This window comes from Lithobates pipiens, unplaced genomic scaffold, assembly GCF_037356315.1.
Source record: "Lithobates pipiens isolate NorthernLeopardFrog02 unplaced genomic scaffold, aLitPip1_a1.2 Scaffold_1, whole genome shotgun sequence".
Taxonomy (NCBI): Eukaryota; Metazoa; Chordata; class Amphibia; order Anura; family Ranidae; genus Lithobates; species Lithobates pipiens.
This window is the reverse complement of record NW_027507685.1, coordinates 88101793-88118379: the sequence shown is the minus strand read 5'-3', so window position 1 is coordinate 88118379 and position 16587 is coordinate 88101793. Positions and strand designations below refer to the sequence as shown.

General features: G+C 46.4%; 1 protein-coding gene across 3 annotated transcripts in view; it reads right to left on the bottom strand.

Annotated features, from left to right (window-relative positions):
* Window positions 1-16587, bottom strand: part of LOC143943175 (uncharacterized) — a 195582-nt gene that overhangs the window by 15608 nt on the left and 163387 nt on the right. For all 3 annotated transcript variants that reach the window (XM_077464812.1, XM_077464963.1, XM_077464890.1), the window contains one exon: window positions 10162-10284. In XM_077464812.1, coding sequence (XP_077320938.1) covers window positions 10162-10284 — 123 coding nt within the window. The remainder of the gene's footprint in view (window positions 1-10161; window positions 10285-16587) is intronic.

Sequence of the window (16587 nt, the reverse complement as noted above, 5' to 3'; positions counted from 1 at the left end):
TGCAAAACAGTTCACAACCAGTATTTCAATTCCAAATGGTGACTTGTGCAAGTTTCCAAAGTAAATCCCCGGTGCGCTTTGGTGAAATTAAATTATATTGCGCTCACCAGATCCTACCCCTACTGGGGAGAAAACGCCTCCACAGTGTTAGCCCCTGTGCTGCTCTCCGGCGCCTCCCTGGGAGTCTGGTTAGTCATCGACAGGTGAAATTCTCATTCCAATAGAGAATGGAATGAATGCTTCATGCTTCTTAAAATTGCCTTCTGTATCCAGAAAATGCTCTGGGTAAAACTCATAAGATTTTTCAAAGTAGCCTTTGTCTCTTAGAGAAGAGGAGAGCAGTGGGATGACTGTAGTTCCCTTAGAACAAAGCTTTTCCAGTGGTGCCTGTTCCACCTTTGTCTCCTCCCCCTTCCGGTGCCACATTTGGCACCTTTCAGGGGGAGGGCGGATGCCTGTCTGTCATAAAAATCTCATGAAGAGACTGACCCCCAAGTCTTCTGGTTTACGATCGCGGGCGTCACCGTGGGTCGTGCGCGTGCGTTCATGTGCGTGCACGGGCACCTGCGCGGTCGCGTGCGCGCGTCCGTGTTGGCGCCAAATGGCCTATTTAAACTAGCCTCTTCCTAATGGTCTCTGCTGTCTGCTCTACAGCATTATACCTGTGAGACCTGATCCGTAGCATTCGTTCCTGTTTGACCCGGCCTGCCTGTGACCCTTCTGCTATCTGCCTGCACCCGACCCCGGCTTGTTGTGACGATTCTCCTGCCTGTTTCCCTTGTACTACGCTTCCAGTCTGATATCTGACCCGGCTTGCTTTGACCATCCATCTGCTAAGGTGAACCTGCTTATATTGAACTGTGTCATCTGCTGAAAGTAACCTGCTTGTATTGAACTGTTCACCTGCTGCAAGTACCTGCTTATATTGCACTGTTCATCTGCTACAAGTTACCTGTCTTATTGAACTGTTCACCTGCTGCAAGTACCTGCTTATATAGCACTGTTCATCTGCTACAAGTTACTTGTCTTATTGAACTGTTTACCTGCTTCAAGTACCTGCTTATATTGCACCGCTCATCTGTTACAAGTGCCTGCTTCTCTGCACTGCTTTCATCTGCTGCAAGTTACCTGCTTCATTGAACCGTGTTACCTGCTATAAGTTTCCTGCTTTGCTGAACTGTAACATTTGCTATAAATTACCTGCTGATCCATCTGCTGTGATTACCTGTTCCACTGAACTTCACCTATCCATCCTTCTCATCTGTTGATCCTGCCAGGCACCTGTACCCCTCCTTACTCCTGTGTTCCCTGTTACATTGCCAGGAAACCGGTAGTGGGAGTCGTAAGGGAGGCCTCTTTCCGCAATCCGGGCTCGCTACTAGAAGGTACGTGACACTGTCTTTGAAGGTATCTTGTCCCACTTCCAGGAGTCCAGCCACGGCGCATTACGTCAGCAGCTCAGCTCCCTCCTCCTCCCTCCTCCTACCCCCTGCCGCCGAGCCAGTAGGAGATCGCAGCGGCGTGCATGCGCAGTAGCCATAATGTTTCCCTTACCTGCAATGGCAACGGCAGCATGAAAACATCAGCTGGGGTGCCGACATCTCTGGACTCCAGGACAGGTAAGTGTCTGATTATTAAAAGTCAGCAGCTGCAGTATGTGAAGCTGCTGGCTTTAAATTTTTTGCAGGGTGGGCGGACCTCCTCTTTAAGTAAGCATATAGCTTACCAGCTTACTAGCATATAGCTGGTTGAACGAAAAAACAGATTAATGTATGGGCTCGTTAAGGCTGATCACTTAATTATTCATATTGTACCTGCTGATTGAACAGAAAAAAAAATTATTAATATATGGGCTCGTTAAGACTGACTGAGAGAACAGGAAAGAAATGGGGAGGGTTCTAGCTAGAACTGGGACTAACTAGCACTAAACAGGAGGGGAAGACAGAATGAGAGACACCAAATCACCTCAAGCAGAGTTTCACCCAACAGGCATGGTGAGTTCTCCCGGAAGGCCGGCCCCTCTTCTCCTTCCCCTGCCACCAGACCATTCACAAAGTGCAGCGCAATTTGCGCATACGCAGTAGGGAGCCATCTGTGAAGCTGTAAGGAATGGCGGCGGCAAAAACTGAGAGCTGATTGAAAAATGGCTGGGGATCCCTAGACAGGTAAGTGCCCTAATATTAAAAGTCAGCAGCTACAGTATCTCACAAAAGTACACCCCTCACATTTTTGTAATAACACCGAAGAAATGACACTTGTCTACAATGTAGTAGTGAGTGTACAGCTTGTATAACAATGTGAATTTGCCGTCCCCTCAAAATAACTCAACACACAGCCATTAACCACTTAAGCCCGGACCAATTGTCAGCCTAAGGACCAGAGGTCTTTTTACAATTTCGCACTGCACTGCTTTAACTGGTAATTGCGCGTTCATGCAATGTTGTACCCAAACGAAATTTGCGTCCTTTCTTCCCACAAATAGAGCTTTCTTTTGATGGTATTTGATTGCCTCTGCGATTATTTTATTTATTTATTTTTATTTTTTACGATATAAAAGGAAAAAGACTGAGAATTTTGAAAAAAAAAGATATTTTCTACTTTTTGTTATAAGAAAAATCGAATAAACTCAATTATAGTCATATATTTAGGCCAAAATGTATTCAGCCACATGTCTTTAGTAAAAAAAATGTCAATAAGCGTATATTTATTGGTTTGCGCAAAAGTTATAGCGTTTAGAAACTAGAGTACATTTCCTGGAATTTACACAGCTTTTTATTTATGACTGCCTATCTCATTTCTTGAGGGGCTAAAATGGCAGGGGGGTACAAACCCCCCCAAATGACCCCATTTTGGAAAGTAGACACCCCAAGGAAATTGCTGAGGGGCATGTTGAGCCCATTGAATATTTTTTTTGTCCCAAGTGATTGAATAATGACACAAAAAAAAAAAAAAAAGTTTACTAAAAGTTGTCACTAAATGATATATTGCTCACACATGCCACAGTTATATGTGGAATTGCACCACAAAATATATTCTGCTGCTTTTCCTGAGTACGGGGATACCACATGTGTGGGACTTTTTTGGGAGTCTGTCTAGCCACGTACGGCACCCCGAAAACCAGTCACTGCCTTCAGGATTTCTAAGGGTGCAAATTTTTGATTTCCTGACAGACTCCATGGCAGCCTACGTATGGGTTAATCCTGCCTCTCTTACCTCATAGGACCCCACTCCCATAAATCTTTGCTTCTAGTCAGAGGACTTGTTCCTTTTTTGTCCTCCTCCTAGGACCAAGGTGTTTTACCTTATGAAGTTTGGATCCAGGCTGGCTGGTTTGTGCAGGAATTTCAGGATGGCGGTTCTTTCTGGAAGCCCAAGTTCCCAGCTATTAGCAGGGTGGGCACAGGCGATTTTATTGCGATGCCATGAAGAGCTTACTAACCAGCCATTGGCTGGCAAGCGGCAATTTGGCCAAACGTCCTTGCTATTAGCAGGAGCCCCCCCCATTTATGATGCCCCGGGTGCACTATGAGTACTTCAAGATCCCAGTACCAGGTCGGATCGTGTGTTGTGCGGTGACTGGTAACGTATACACATTTTATCTCTATGGCAGCAGTTTTTGTGTGTTTTGTACCGTCTTTTTTTGTCTGGTGGTCTTCCTGGTCATGGCGCTGGGACGCTCCTGCGTTCCAACTCACTGCTTCCTGCTTCGATCTGCGCAGCTGTCGAGTCTCGATTGAGGCTTGGTTTGCACAGGCGCGGTCGGGGCAAGATGGTCTAGGTCGCAACATCACCATTCCACGTCAAGTTCTAGACCTATTAGGTCACCATCCAGACACCATAAAGAAAGGTCTAAGTCTGAGTCTGGTCGCCATTCTCACCGCCATGCCAGCCGCTCAGAGAAAAGAGCCTGCTGGGGATGTAATGCTCAGGTCCCAGAGGGTAATTTCCTCTGCGAGCTATGTTATGAAAGAGCCATGAAGGAAAGAGGAGCTGGGGACCAGCAAGTGGAAGCTCTGGTCAGGAGAGTAGTTCAGGAATCACTGAATAAAGCAGATTCTGATCAACCGTTTATCCCTCCCTCCGGTACGGCTCTAGATATTTCGGATACAGAGGTTCCTGGTCCCTCTCGTCATAGTCCCTCATTTTCCGGTTCTTCTGACAGTGAGACTGAAGGTTTGGAACCTGGTGCCGGTTTTTACTTTTCCTTAGTTCCGCAGTTGGTCAGAGCGGTCAAGGAGACATTGAGATGGGAAGATCCTGTAGAAGCTCCCTCTAAACAGAGGAAATACTTTAAACATCTCAAGAAGGAGCGCCCAAACTTCCCCTTCTTGGGTGAACTTGGCGAAATTATCATGGACGAATGGAGTAAAGTTGAGAGGAAAAACTCCTTGATTTCCAAAATTTCAAAAATGTACCCATTTAAGAGCAATGAGGTGAAACATCTGGAGTCGGCCCCTCTCATTGATGCAGCCTTGATGAGGCTAGTGAGAGATGTTACACTCCCACTGTGTCCTTCAGGGATGGCCTAGAAAGAAAGATTGATACGGACTTGAAACGTATTTATATAACAGCAGGTATGGCTTGTAAACCAGCCTTAGCCCTGGCAGCGTTATCAAAAGCTATGGAGGCCTGGACGGATGAGGTTGGTGCAACCCTGGGCAGTATGTCTGAAGATTTGGTCAGGAGATCACCAATACATGAGCTGAGACTTGCTTCGGTTTTCCTGGGGGAGGAGTCCCTTGATATTATTCGCCTAGTAGCACATGTTATGCTTTCCTCTGTTACGGCCAAGCGTGCCGTGTGGCTTCGTCCCTGGGTTGCTGATCCTGCCTCCAAACAGGCGTGGTGCAGAATTCCCTTTGAGGGATCTTCCCTTTTTGGGAACAAATTGGATTCAGCCATTACACGCGCTACAGGTGGTAAGTCAGGGTTCTTACCCCAGGATCGCCGTCTCCTGGGCCAGAGAAGATCTCAACATAGGTCGAATCCAGAACGCGCTAGAGATGCCCGTCGCTACAGGCCTGGTCGCGAATTTAGAAAAAATTGGAGGAGAAATCAGCCCTCTGGCCAGAAGTCCTCTAAGTCAGCTACATCTGGGGGACGGGAGTCTTCCAAGTCTTTTTGATATAGAGCCTGTCCAGGCGGAGCGGGTTGGGGCCCGGTTACTCCTTTTCCAGCACGTCTGGGCAGCCTCGGTCAAAGACTATTGGACAATCAAAACAGTGTCAGCGGGCCATTCCTGGGTCTTCAGCAGCCCGCCCATACACCGGTTTGTTCCGACAGTTCTGCCACACTCAGAAGAAAAGAGACAAATTCTCCTATCTTATACAGAATCCCTGTTGGCCCAAGGAGCCGCCATTCGGGCTCCAACCGAGGAAAGGTTCAAAGGGATTTACTCTCCCCTTTTCATGGTCCTCAAAAAGACTGGTTCCTGGAGGCCGGTCATCGATCTGACACACCTGAACACATTTATAAAGAAAAAAAGGTTCAAGATGGAGACATTGCTAACAATACGCCAGACGATCCAACCAGGCGATTGGCTTATTTCCATAGACCTGAAAGATGTTTACTTTCATGTTCCTATTGCAAGGGAGTTTCAAAAGTATCTCCATTTTGCAGTGGGTCAAACACACCTTCAGTTTACATGTCTCCCATTCGGGCTTACAACATCGCCTCGAGTGTTTTCCAAGCTCTTACTGGCTATCGTGGCTCTGATCTGGGTCAAAGGGATTCGATTGCACCATTACTTGGACGATCTGCTCTTACTCTCTCAAAACAGAGACCATCTCTTGTCACATTGAGATCAGGTCATTTCTACCCTGACGGAATTCGGGTGGCTATTGAACAGGGAGAAAAGTCATCTAATCCCAACTCAGTCCTTAACGTTTCTTGGAGCCCGATTCAACACAGTAAAGAGTACAATCTCCTTACCTCTAGAGAAGATTCTATCTCGCAATGCCATCTCCCCCTCTCAGGGCCTCACAGTGTTTGATGATAATAGGTACCATGGTGGCCACAGCTCCAATGGTGAAATGGGCGCAATGGAAGATGCGACCCTTTCAGAAGGGCTTTCTCCAACAGTGGGATCCGGACTCCCGATACCATCTAGTTCGGATAACCCCTTCAATGAGGGAGAGTCTTCCCTGGTGGTTACAGCAGAAGAATCTTCTGAATTGCCATTCAATAGCTCCGGTTTCCTGGGTAACAGTGACTACGGACGCCAGCAGCAGAAGTTGGGGTGCTCTATGCTTGTCGGAAGTAGCCCAAGGCATGTGGGATTTCCCATCCCAGAAGGTAGTCTCAAATGTGTTGAAACTCCGGGCCGCCTTCCGTGCTTTACAGGCCTTTCTCCACCTGACTTCAGGATCCTCAGTCCTTCTAAGGATGGACAATACGACGGCTGTTTCTTACATCAAAAGACAGGGGGGCACCTGCAGTCTTTCCTTGTTGAGGGAAGTAAGGCCAATCATGTCTTGGGCCCAGTCGAATCTGTTGAATCTAACGGCAGTCTATCTTCCGGGAATTCAAAATGTCCAGGCGGACTTTCTATCAAGGTTTTCCCTGGACAACAACGAATGGTCTCTCCACATCGAGGTGTTCAACTGGATTCTGTCTCTGGGAGTTCTACCAGAGGTGGACCTGTTTGCCTCCCCGTGCAATTTCAAGCTGGTGAAGTATTACACGAGGTGTCGTTGTCCCCAGGCCTTCGCAGTGGATGCACTGACGGACCAGGGGAGGTTCCACAAGGCTTATGCCTTTCCCCCAGTTTCAGTCATTCTCCGATTTCTGTCCAGGCTCAGATGGGAAGAAGTCGAAGTAGTAGCGGTTGTTCCATACTGGCCCAACAGGCCATGGTTCCCTCTCTTGTTACAACTCAGCTACCAGGATCCAGTTCCTCTCCCTCTCAGACCGGACCTCTTGTCACAGGGAACAACCTATCACACCCTTGCCCATCTCAGCTCCATCTGATGGCCTGGTTTTTGAAAGGGAAAGGCTGGAAGCATTAGGCTGTCCTGACACAGCCATTTCTACTCTACTAAATGCCAGAAGACCAGGTACCAACAAAGTTTATCAGAGGATTTGGTCAAAATTTGCGGACTATGTGTCTACATCCAACGGCTCATGTAGAGATCCAAAGATACGGGATGTTATTGGTTTTCTACAAACGGGTCTAGACTTGTCCCTATCTATAAGTTCCTTGCGGGTTCAGGTCTCTGCGATCTCTGCATTTTCAGGTGTCTCATGGGCCAAGCATCCTCTCACTAGGCAGTTCTTCAAAGGGGCAAGAAGACTCAGAGAAAGCCGAGGTTTCCAAAATGGGATCTTTTTGTTTTGGATTTTTTCTCAGAAATGCATATGGGACAAGCATCTATTAAGGATCTCTCTCTTAAAATTGCTTTTCTAGTGGCCATAACATCGGCCAAAAGGGTCTCTGAGATTAGTTCTCTAGGCTGCAAGAAGCCATTTCTCACCTTTTTCCCCAGATCGGGCAGTCTTGATTCCTATGTTAGGATCAAATCCGAAAGTAACAACTGTTTTTCACGAAAATCAGGATTGTCCTTCCAATTTTCCAGGCAGATGAAGACTCCAATATTCATCCTCCTAGATGTTGGGGAAGTCTTAAGGCAATACCTAGAAGCCACAGCTCCTTTCCGGAATTCTGACCACTTATTCATCTACTTTTATGGGAAGAATAGAGGTTTACGTGCTTCTTCAAGAACTATAGCATCTTGGATTGTTCAAGCCATCCAAAGGGCGTATAAGGCTAAGGGTCTGGGTCCCCCAGAAGCGGTTACTGCTCATTCTACCAGGAGCGCTGGTAGGCAAGCACGTACGGGTATGTGCTTGTGCCCGTACATGCCATTCTGCCGACGTATATCTACATGCGGCGGTCCTTAAGTGGTTAATGTCTAAACCACTGGCAACAAAAGTGAGTACACCCCTAAGTGAAAATGTCCAAACTGGGATAAAAGTGTCAATATTTTGTGTGGCCACCATTATTTTCCAGCACTGCCTTAACCCTCTTGGGCATGAAGTTCACCAGAACTTCACAGGTTGGCACTGGAGTCCCCTTCCACTCCTCCATGACGACATCACGGAGCTGGTGGATGTTAGAGACCTTGCGCTCCTCTACCTCCCATTTGAGGATCCCCCACAGATGATCAATACAGTTTAGGTCCAGAGACATGATTGGCCAGTTCATCACCTTTACCCTCAGCTTCTTTAGCAAGGCAGTGGTCGTCTTGGAGGTGTGTTTGGGGTCATTATCGTGTTGGAATACTGCCCTGCGGTCCAGTCTCTTATGGGAGAGGATCATTCTATGCTTCAGTATGTCACAGTACATGTTGGAATTCATGGTTTCCTCAATGAACTGTAGATCCCCAGTGCTGACAGCACTCATGCAGCCCCAGACCATGACACTCCCACCACCATGCTTGACTGTAGACAAGACACACTTGTCTTTGTACTCCTCACCTGGTTGCCGCCACACACGGTTGACACCATCTGAACCAAATAAGTTTATCTTGGTCTCAGCAGACCACAGGACATGGTTCCAGCAATCCATGTCCTTAGTCTGCTTGTCTTGTCTGCTTGTCTTCAGCAAACTTCCTTTTTTCGTGCATCATCTTTAGAAGAGGCTTCTTACTGGGACAACAGCCATGCAGACCAATTTGATGCAGTGTGCAGTGTATGATCTGAGCACTGACAGGCTGACCTCCCCCACCCCTTCAACCTCTGCAGCAATGCTGGCAGCACTCATACATCTATTTCCCAAAGACAACCTCTGGATATGACACTGAGCACGTGCACTCAACTTCTTTGGTTGACCATGGCGAGGCCTGTTCTGAGTGGAACCTGTCCTGTTAAATCACTGTACGGTCTTGGCCACCATGCTGCAGCTCAGTTTCAGGGTCTTGGTAATCTTCTTATAGCCTGGGCTATCTTTATGTAGAGCAACACTTTTTTTTCAGATCCTCAGAGAGTTCTTTGCCATGAGGTGCCATGTTGAACTTCCAGTGACCAGTATGAAAGAGTGAGAGTGATAACACCAAATTTAACACACCTGCTCCCCATTCACACCTGAGACCTTGTAACACTAACGAGTCACATGACACTGGGAGGGAAAATGGCTAATTGGGCCCAATTTGGAAATTTTTCCTTTTAGGGGTGTACTCACTTTTGTTGCCAGCGGTTTAGACATTAATGGATGTGTGTTGAGTTATTTTGAGGGGACAGCAAATGTACACTGTTATACAAGCTGTACATTCACTACTTTACATTGTAGCAAAGTGTCATTTCTTCAGTGTTGTCCCATGAAAAGATAGAATAAAATATTTACAAAAATGTGAGGGGTGTACTCACTCTTGTGAGATACTGTACAGTATTTGTAGCTGCTGACTTTTAATTTCTTTGGTCGGGGGGCAGGAGCTCCGCTTTAAGTAGGCATGTTGTACCCGCTGGTTGAACGCAAAAAAAAATGATTACTGTATGGGCTGCCCAAGACTGACTGAAGAAGCATGGAAGATATTGGGAGGGTCTAGCTAGAACTGAACTAAATAGCACTAAACAGGAGGGAGGGACAGAGATAGAGACCAAATCAAATATTATAGTGACCCATAACTGCCACTAGATATCTGTATATAACAGAAGAATAGGCAACCTGAGTATAAGGGCCGGTTCACACTGCGACGCGAGGCGAGGCGACACGGCTCGCCTCGCCTCGCTCCCGCAAGTCGCCCCCATTCAGTGCTATGGAACCGTTCTGAGAGGAGCGACTCGAGTCGCTCCGACTCAGAAAAAAGGTTCCTGTACTACTTTGGGGCGACTTCGGGGGCGACTTGCATTGACTTCTATGCAGAAGTCCTCTGCAAGTCGCCGCTGAGGTCCGTGCAGGTCGCGGCGAGGCAAGTCGGAGACGCCTCGCCGCGCATCGCTGTGTGAACCGGCCCTTAGTGTCAAAACCAAGTACCCCCCCCCTAAAAAAAAAGTGCCATTTGGGGAAGAGGAGGCCTTAAAGTGGAACTTCCCCTTTTGGGGGAATAGTCAGGTAGGAACAGATGGGATGGAAATTTCTGATTTATAATTCATGGATTTCATTTTTTTATAAAATGTTCAGAAGTCTCCTGCTTTCTTTCACTCTGTCCTTGAAATTATCATTACCTGTGTTATAGGTACAGATCCCTCTTCAGTAATGTTTACAGTTCCTTTCTCTAGATCCATGCAGTCCACGATGGTGAATTTATAGTCATTCTTTCGTATGTCATCAAGAAGGATTCTATCAACCTGAAAACGAAGATGAAGATTTGAAATTTAGAAGCCAAGGCAGGCAAGCATTTATACTGAGAGTTAAACTCAACAGTATAGTGGAAAGTGAATAATCTAATATAAATAAAAATAAAAATATGTTTTGATAAGTGAAACCACGAAGTGCTGCAACCATTAAATAGTGGACTCAAAAACTAAAAGTAAAATAAAATACAGTGGGAATGGTGCACTTATTCAATTTATCCTTATAATATAATACTGTAGACTTTACAAGAAGTAAACAAACAAACAGACAAAATGCAGAGTACTTGTATATAAAGTGTCCAATCAACATAAAGACCAAAAAAAAAAAAACATGCACTCTGTACAAGAAATAATCAGGTGAATAGACAATTCTGCATTTTGTCTGTTTGTTTACTTCTTGTATGGTCTAAACCAGGGGTGTCCAAACTTTTTTCAAAGAGGGCCGGATTTGATGAAGTGAACATGTGCGAGGGCGGACCATTTTGCCTGACATTCTTTGAATCGTTAAAATTCGGTCTAAGTGTGTTCGTTCGGGCTCTAATACACTGCCCAACAAGAATTCTCTTGCCTTTGTGGCTGTGTGTGGGAAGAAATGAGCTTGGGCGTATTTGTACATACTGTATTAATTGGCGTATAACACGCACCTTCACTTCAAGAGGGAAGTTTCAGGAAAAAAAAATGTTTAAATAAAGAACTGTGAAGCAACATAATGGTCAGTGCCCACCAATGCAGCCTAATCAGTGCACATCTTCAGACCCACCTTTGCCAGGAACACACCCACCACAGCCAGGAATGCACTCACCATAGCCAGGAATGCCCCCACCATAGCCAGGAATGCCCCCCCATAGCCAGGAATGCCCCCCCATAGCCAGGAATGCCCCCCATAGCAAGGAATGCCCCCACCATAGCAAGGAATGCCCCCACCATAGCAAGGAATGCCCCCACCATAGCAAGGAATGCCCCCACCATAGCCAGGAATGCCCCCACCATAGCCAGGAATGCCCCCACCATAGGCAGGAATTCCCCCACCATTGCCAGGGACGCAGCACCATTGCCAGGGATGCAGCACCATTGCCAGGCACGCAGCACCATTGCCTGGGACGCAGCACCATTGCCAGGAATGCCTCCCCAAATGCCTCACCATTGCCAGGAATGCAGCACCATTGCCGGGAATGACTCACCATTGCCAGGAACGCAGCACCATTGCCAGGAACGCAGCACCATTGCCAGGAACGCAGTACCATTGCCAGGAATGCAGCACCATTGCCAGGAACGCAGCACCATTGCCAGGAACACAGCACCATTGCCAGGAACACAGCACCATTGCCAGAAATGCACTGACGAGCGCCAAAGGAGAATCTCCTGTTTACACGGCGGCTTCTTTAATAGAAAGTCCCGCCTCCTTTGATGGACAGAACAGTCGTCCAATGGCAGTGCAGGAGAAGGACTTCCTATTACAGAGGCCGCCCGTAAACAGGAAATTCTCCTGTGTACGGCGCTCGGTCCTGTCCTCCCTGTACCTTCCGAAGCATATATATCTTTTGTGGCCCCGGCGCTGGGAGATCGTCGGGGGCCACAAAAGATATGTATGTCCAAATAACCAGGCGGGCCGTTCAAAACCGGGCCGCGGGCCGCAATTGGCCCGCGGGCCGGACTTTGGACATGCCTGGTCTAAACATTATAAGGATAAATGGAATAAGCGCACCATTCCAACTCTATTTTATCAATCTGATACTGGCTGCTGGGTAGATATTTAGTCCCTCCCTTGATAAAGAGAAGTGCTTCAGTGTTCTATCTGTGAGTACCCGGTACCAAGCATCCAGTATCCTATTCCCTGCATTCATTACCCTGTATCTTGCTCTGTTCCCCTTGTACCCAATCCTTATTCTTCCCTGTTTATATGAGCTCCCTCCATTTTGTACACAATGTTTATTAGTTGGGGTGTTGTTCTGGGTTTGCTGCAATATCATGTTTATTTTTCAATTTTACATTTTTTATGTTTTTTATTTTTTTTTTGTTGCAAGGATGTTATTCATGTTAATTATGATGTTAATTATGATGTTATTCATTATTTAATCATACTTGTTCTGGATCCTGATTCGGTATCCCTTATACATGTGCTGAGGGCCCAAGGAAATAAGCTCAAGATGGAGTGCATGCCTGAGGGGAACTGGGCAGAAGAATGCTCCCTGAGGAGCTACGCTCAGAGGTTTGGCTTGGGGAGATAATAAATGTTTGGTAGAACCTTTTCAGAACTCTCTCTTCCCTGGGGATTCTACTTGAAGGAGGCCTGTGTAAAGAATTGATGTAAGAAATCATGTGCTGAGGGTCCAAGGAACTAAGCTAAAGCTGGAGTGCATACCTAAAGGGAACTGGACTGAAGAGAGACCATTGAGGAGCTAAATTCAGAGGTATGACTTCAGGAGATGATAAATGTTTGGGAGCACCTTTTTTGGACTTGTTCTCCCATGTGGCTTTTACTTTAGAGGAGGCTTGTGTGTAAGAATGCTGTCAAAGCCTGGTTTTAGCAGTAGATATGTGCTGAGGGCCCAAGCAACTAAGCTGAAGATGGAGAACATACCTGAAGGGAACTGTGCTAAAGAATACTCCCTAAAGGAAGTTTGGCTTCGGGAAATTATAAATGTTTGGGAGTACCCCCCCTAAGACTTGTTGTCCCATAAGGCTTCTCTCTTAGAAGAGGCCTGTGTGAAGAAATGCTGTCAAACCCTGGCCTATGCAGGAGCCATGTGCTGAGAGCCCAAGGAACTAAGCTGAAGATGGAGTGCCTACCTAAAGGGAGCTGGGCTGAAGCTTAAGAGAGCTTCTTGAGGAACTAAGCTCAGAGGTACAGCATGGCTTCAGGAGATGATAAATGTTTGGGAGCACCTTTCTATGACTTGTTGTCCCATAAGGCTTCTCTCTTGGAGGAGGCCTGTGTGAAGAAATCTTGTCAAACCCTGGCCTTTTCAGGAACCATGTGCTGATAGCCCAGGGAACTAAGCTGAAGATGGAGTGTATACCTGAAGGGCACTGGGCTGAAGAGGATATTAATGCTGATGAGTGTCGTAGAGTAGATAGGTAAACTCTGACATCTGGACATTGTAAGAAATATTCTTTGCCCAAAAGGGATAGAAGTCATTATTTAGGAGCAAGGAACTGCTCTCAAAGGGTCACAGATAGCTGCCCCCTGTATCAACATCTATTTTTTACCCTCTACAAATCTGCCCTTCTCAAATACAACACCTGCCTCCACACTGCTAAACAAACCTATTAAAACACTTGCATCAAAACCCTCTCATCCAAACCTCATCAACTCTTTTCTACCCTTAATTCCTTACTTCACCCCCCACTGCCCCCACCCACCAACTTGCTTACCGCTCAACAGATTTTCAACCATTTCAATAGCAAAATTTACACAATTCGCAAAGAGATATCCAGCATTCAACTTCCTCCCCTACCCAACACAACAGGTCCAACACCATGCTCAATACTCTCCTCTTTTTGCCCTGTTACCACAGATGAATTTAATAAACTCCTCTCCACGGCCCACCTCACTACCTGCTCCCTGGACCCTGTCCCCTCACAATTACTGCTACCACCTTCCCACTCTATCCTTAACTCCCTAACCCACATCTTAAACCTCTCCCTCTCCTCCGGCACCTTTCCTTCCCTGCTCAAACATGCACTGGTTATCCCCATAGTCAAAAAACCCTCACTAGACCCCACCTGTTTGAACAACTTAAGACCCATCTCCCTGCTTCCGTTTGCCTCCAAACTCATCGAACGCCTTGTCGATGACCAAATGAGTCGCTACCTCATGGACAACAACCTTCTTGACCCCCTACAGTCTGACTTCCGCCCACAACATTCTACTGAAACTGCCCTACTAAAACTCACCAAGGACCTACTAACTGCTAAAACCAATGGCCACTACTCCATACTCATACTTTTAGACCTCTCTGCTGCCTTTGACACAGTTGACCACCTGCTCCTCCTCAGCAAATTACGCTCCCTTGGTCTCTGCGATTCTGCTTTATCCTGCTTTTCCTCCTACCTATCTCAGCGCACTTTCAGTGTCGCTTACAACTCCATCTCCTCTGCTCCCCTTCCTCTTTCTGTTGGGGTATTCCAAGGTTCTGTCCTTGGGCCCCCCTATTCTCTCTCTATACCTCTTCCCTGGGCCAGTTGATAAACTCCCATGGTTTCCAATACCACCTCTATGCCGATGACACCCATATCTATCTCTCCACTCATCAACTCACCCCCTTAATCTCCTCACAGATCTCCAACTTACTGAATGACATATCAGTATGGATGTCACACCACTTCCTCAAATTCAATCTTTCTACAACGGAGCTTGTTATATTTCCTCCTTCACGATCCCCCCCGCCCCCGTGACTTCACCATTAATATCAACAACACTGCCATTGGTCCCTCCACACATGCCAGGGTCCTGGGTGTAATCCTTGACTCTGACCTCTCCTTCAGCCCCCATATCCAATCACTGGCTAAATCCTGCCGCAACATCTCCAGAATTCGACCCTTCCTGACTAATGACACCACAAAGCAACTCGTTCACTCCTTGATTATTTCCCACCTTGACTACTGCAACTCTCTCCTTAATGGCCTACCCTTAAGCAGGCTATCCCCCCTTCAGTCTATTATGAATCCTGCTGCTAGACTAATACACCTCACTAATCGTTCCGTGACTGCTGCCCCTCTCTGCCAATCCCTTCACTGGCTTCCCCTACCCCACTGTATAAAATTCAAAATGCTACCCATAACATACAAGGCCATCCACAACCTCGCCCCCATCTACATCACCAACCTCATCTGCAGATGTCGCCCAAATCGTCCCCTCTGCTCTTCTGAGGACCTCCTGCTTTCTAAGCTCCCTTGTTACCTCCTCTCATGCTCGCCTTCAAGACTTCTCCAGAGCCTCTCCCATCCTCTAGAACTCTCTGCCCCAGTCTGTCCACTCAGCCCCTACCCTGTCCACCTTTAAGAGTTCCCTGAAAACTCAGGGAAGCCTATCCCACACCCAGCTAACTGTTCCCAAGCCACCCCCATCAAATCATTCTCTGCAGCTATTACCTTTTGTACCTCCACCCCCTCCCTTTAGAATGTAAGCTCTACGAGCAGGGCCCTCCTATACCTTTTGTATTGTACTGTAATTGTGTTGTCCCCCCTATACATTGTAAAGCGCTGCGTAAACTGTTGGCGCTATATAAATCGATAATAATAATTTTTTGGAGGTCACTCTTATAGAACCTACTGCTGATTTGTTATATCAGTCCTTTTTTGTGCTTTTGGGTTATTTGATTGATTTTATAATATTTATGTGTGTACACACGGTCGGACTTTCTGGCAGAAACGGACGTTGGTGTGATCGTGTGTAAGCAAGTCTGTTTCAGCAGAACTCCGTCGGAACTCTGTCTGAAAGACTGTCAGAGTTTCTTCTGATGGAAAAACCGGTCGTGTGTACATGCCATTATTGTAATGGCAAATAAAATCCACAACAAAATAACAAAATACGGCTTTCATAAATCTCACCTATTTGATTACTTAAATTAATAGTAAAAAAAAGCAAGTGACTGGAGCATGAGGTTGGTCCATGAGCTGTTTGAATTCACCGCCGCCGCCATTGTGAGAGAGTGTACACCATAGGCCACGCCCTACGCGTTTCGTCATTGGACGTCGTCTGGAGCCTGTGATCAGCATATACACTGAGGTGCTGTTTTATCCTTCATTTTTGTGAGTAGCATTTCATGCACATAATAAAATTTGGTTTTAAACTGGATTACACTATGTATGCTTCATTCTATTTTTAATGAGGAAAATTACTGGATGATAACCGGAGCAGCTCTATATAGCAACACAGGGGCTCACACTGTGGAGGCGCATTAACCCCTTAAGGGGCAGGGGAGCTGGTGAGTGCGGAATATTGTCTTTATGCACGGAAATCTCACCGGTTACAATCCAGGAACCCACTAAGCACTGAAGCACACTGTCACTTTTTGTTCCAGAGGGATTTTCTGATATTAATTTCTGCTGTTGGACTTGTGTATTAACTTATATTTGCATTCTTCCATTTAGCGACTTTACAAAGTGTAAAATACTCTATTTACATATTGCGGCACCTATAGAAGCACGTAGCACTTTTTTACAGTATATATTGAAATTGTGGCACCTTTATAGGCACTTGGCACTTTTTTCATTATGTGATTCGCATAAATGCACATATGCATTTTTTAACATTGTAGAAAGTGTATTGAAATTTCTGCACTAACATATAGC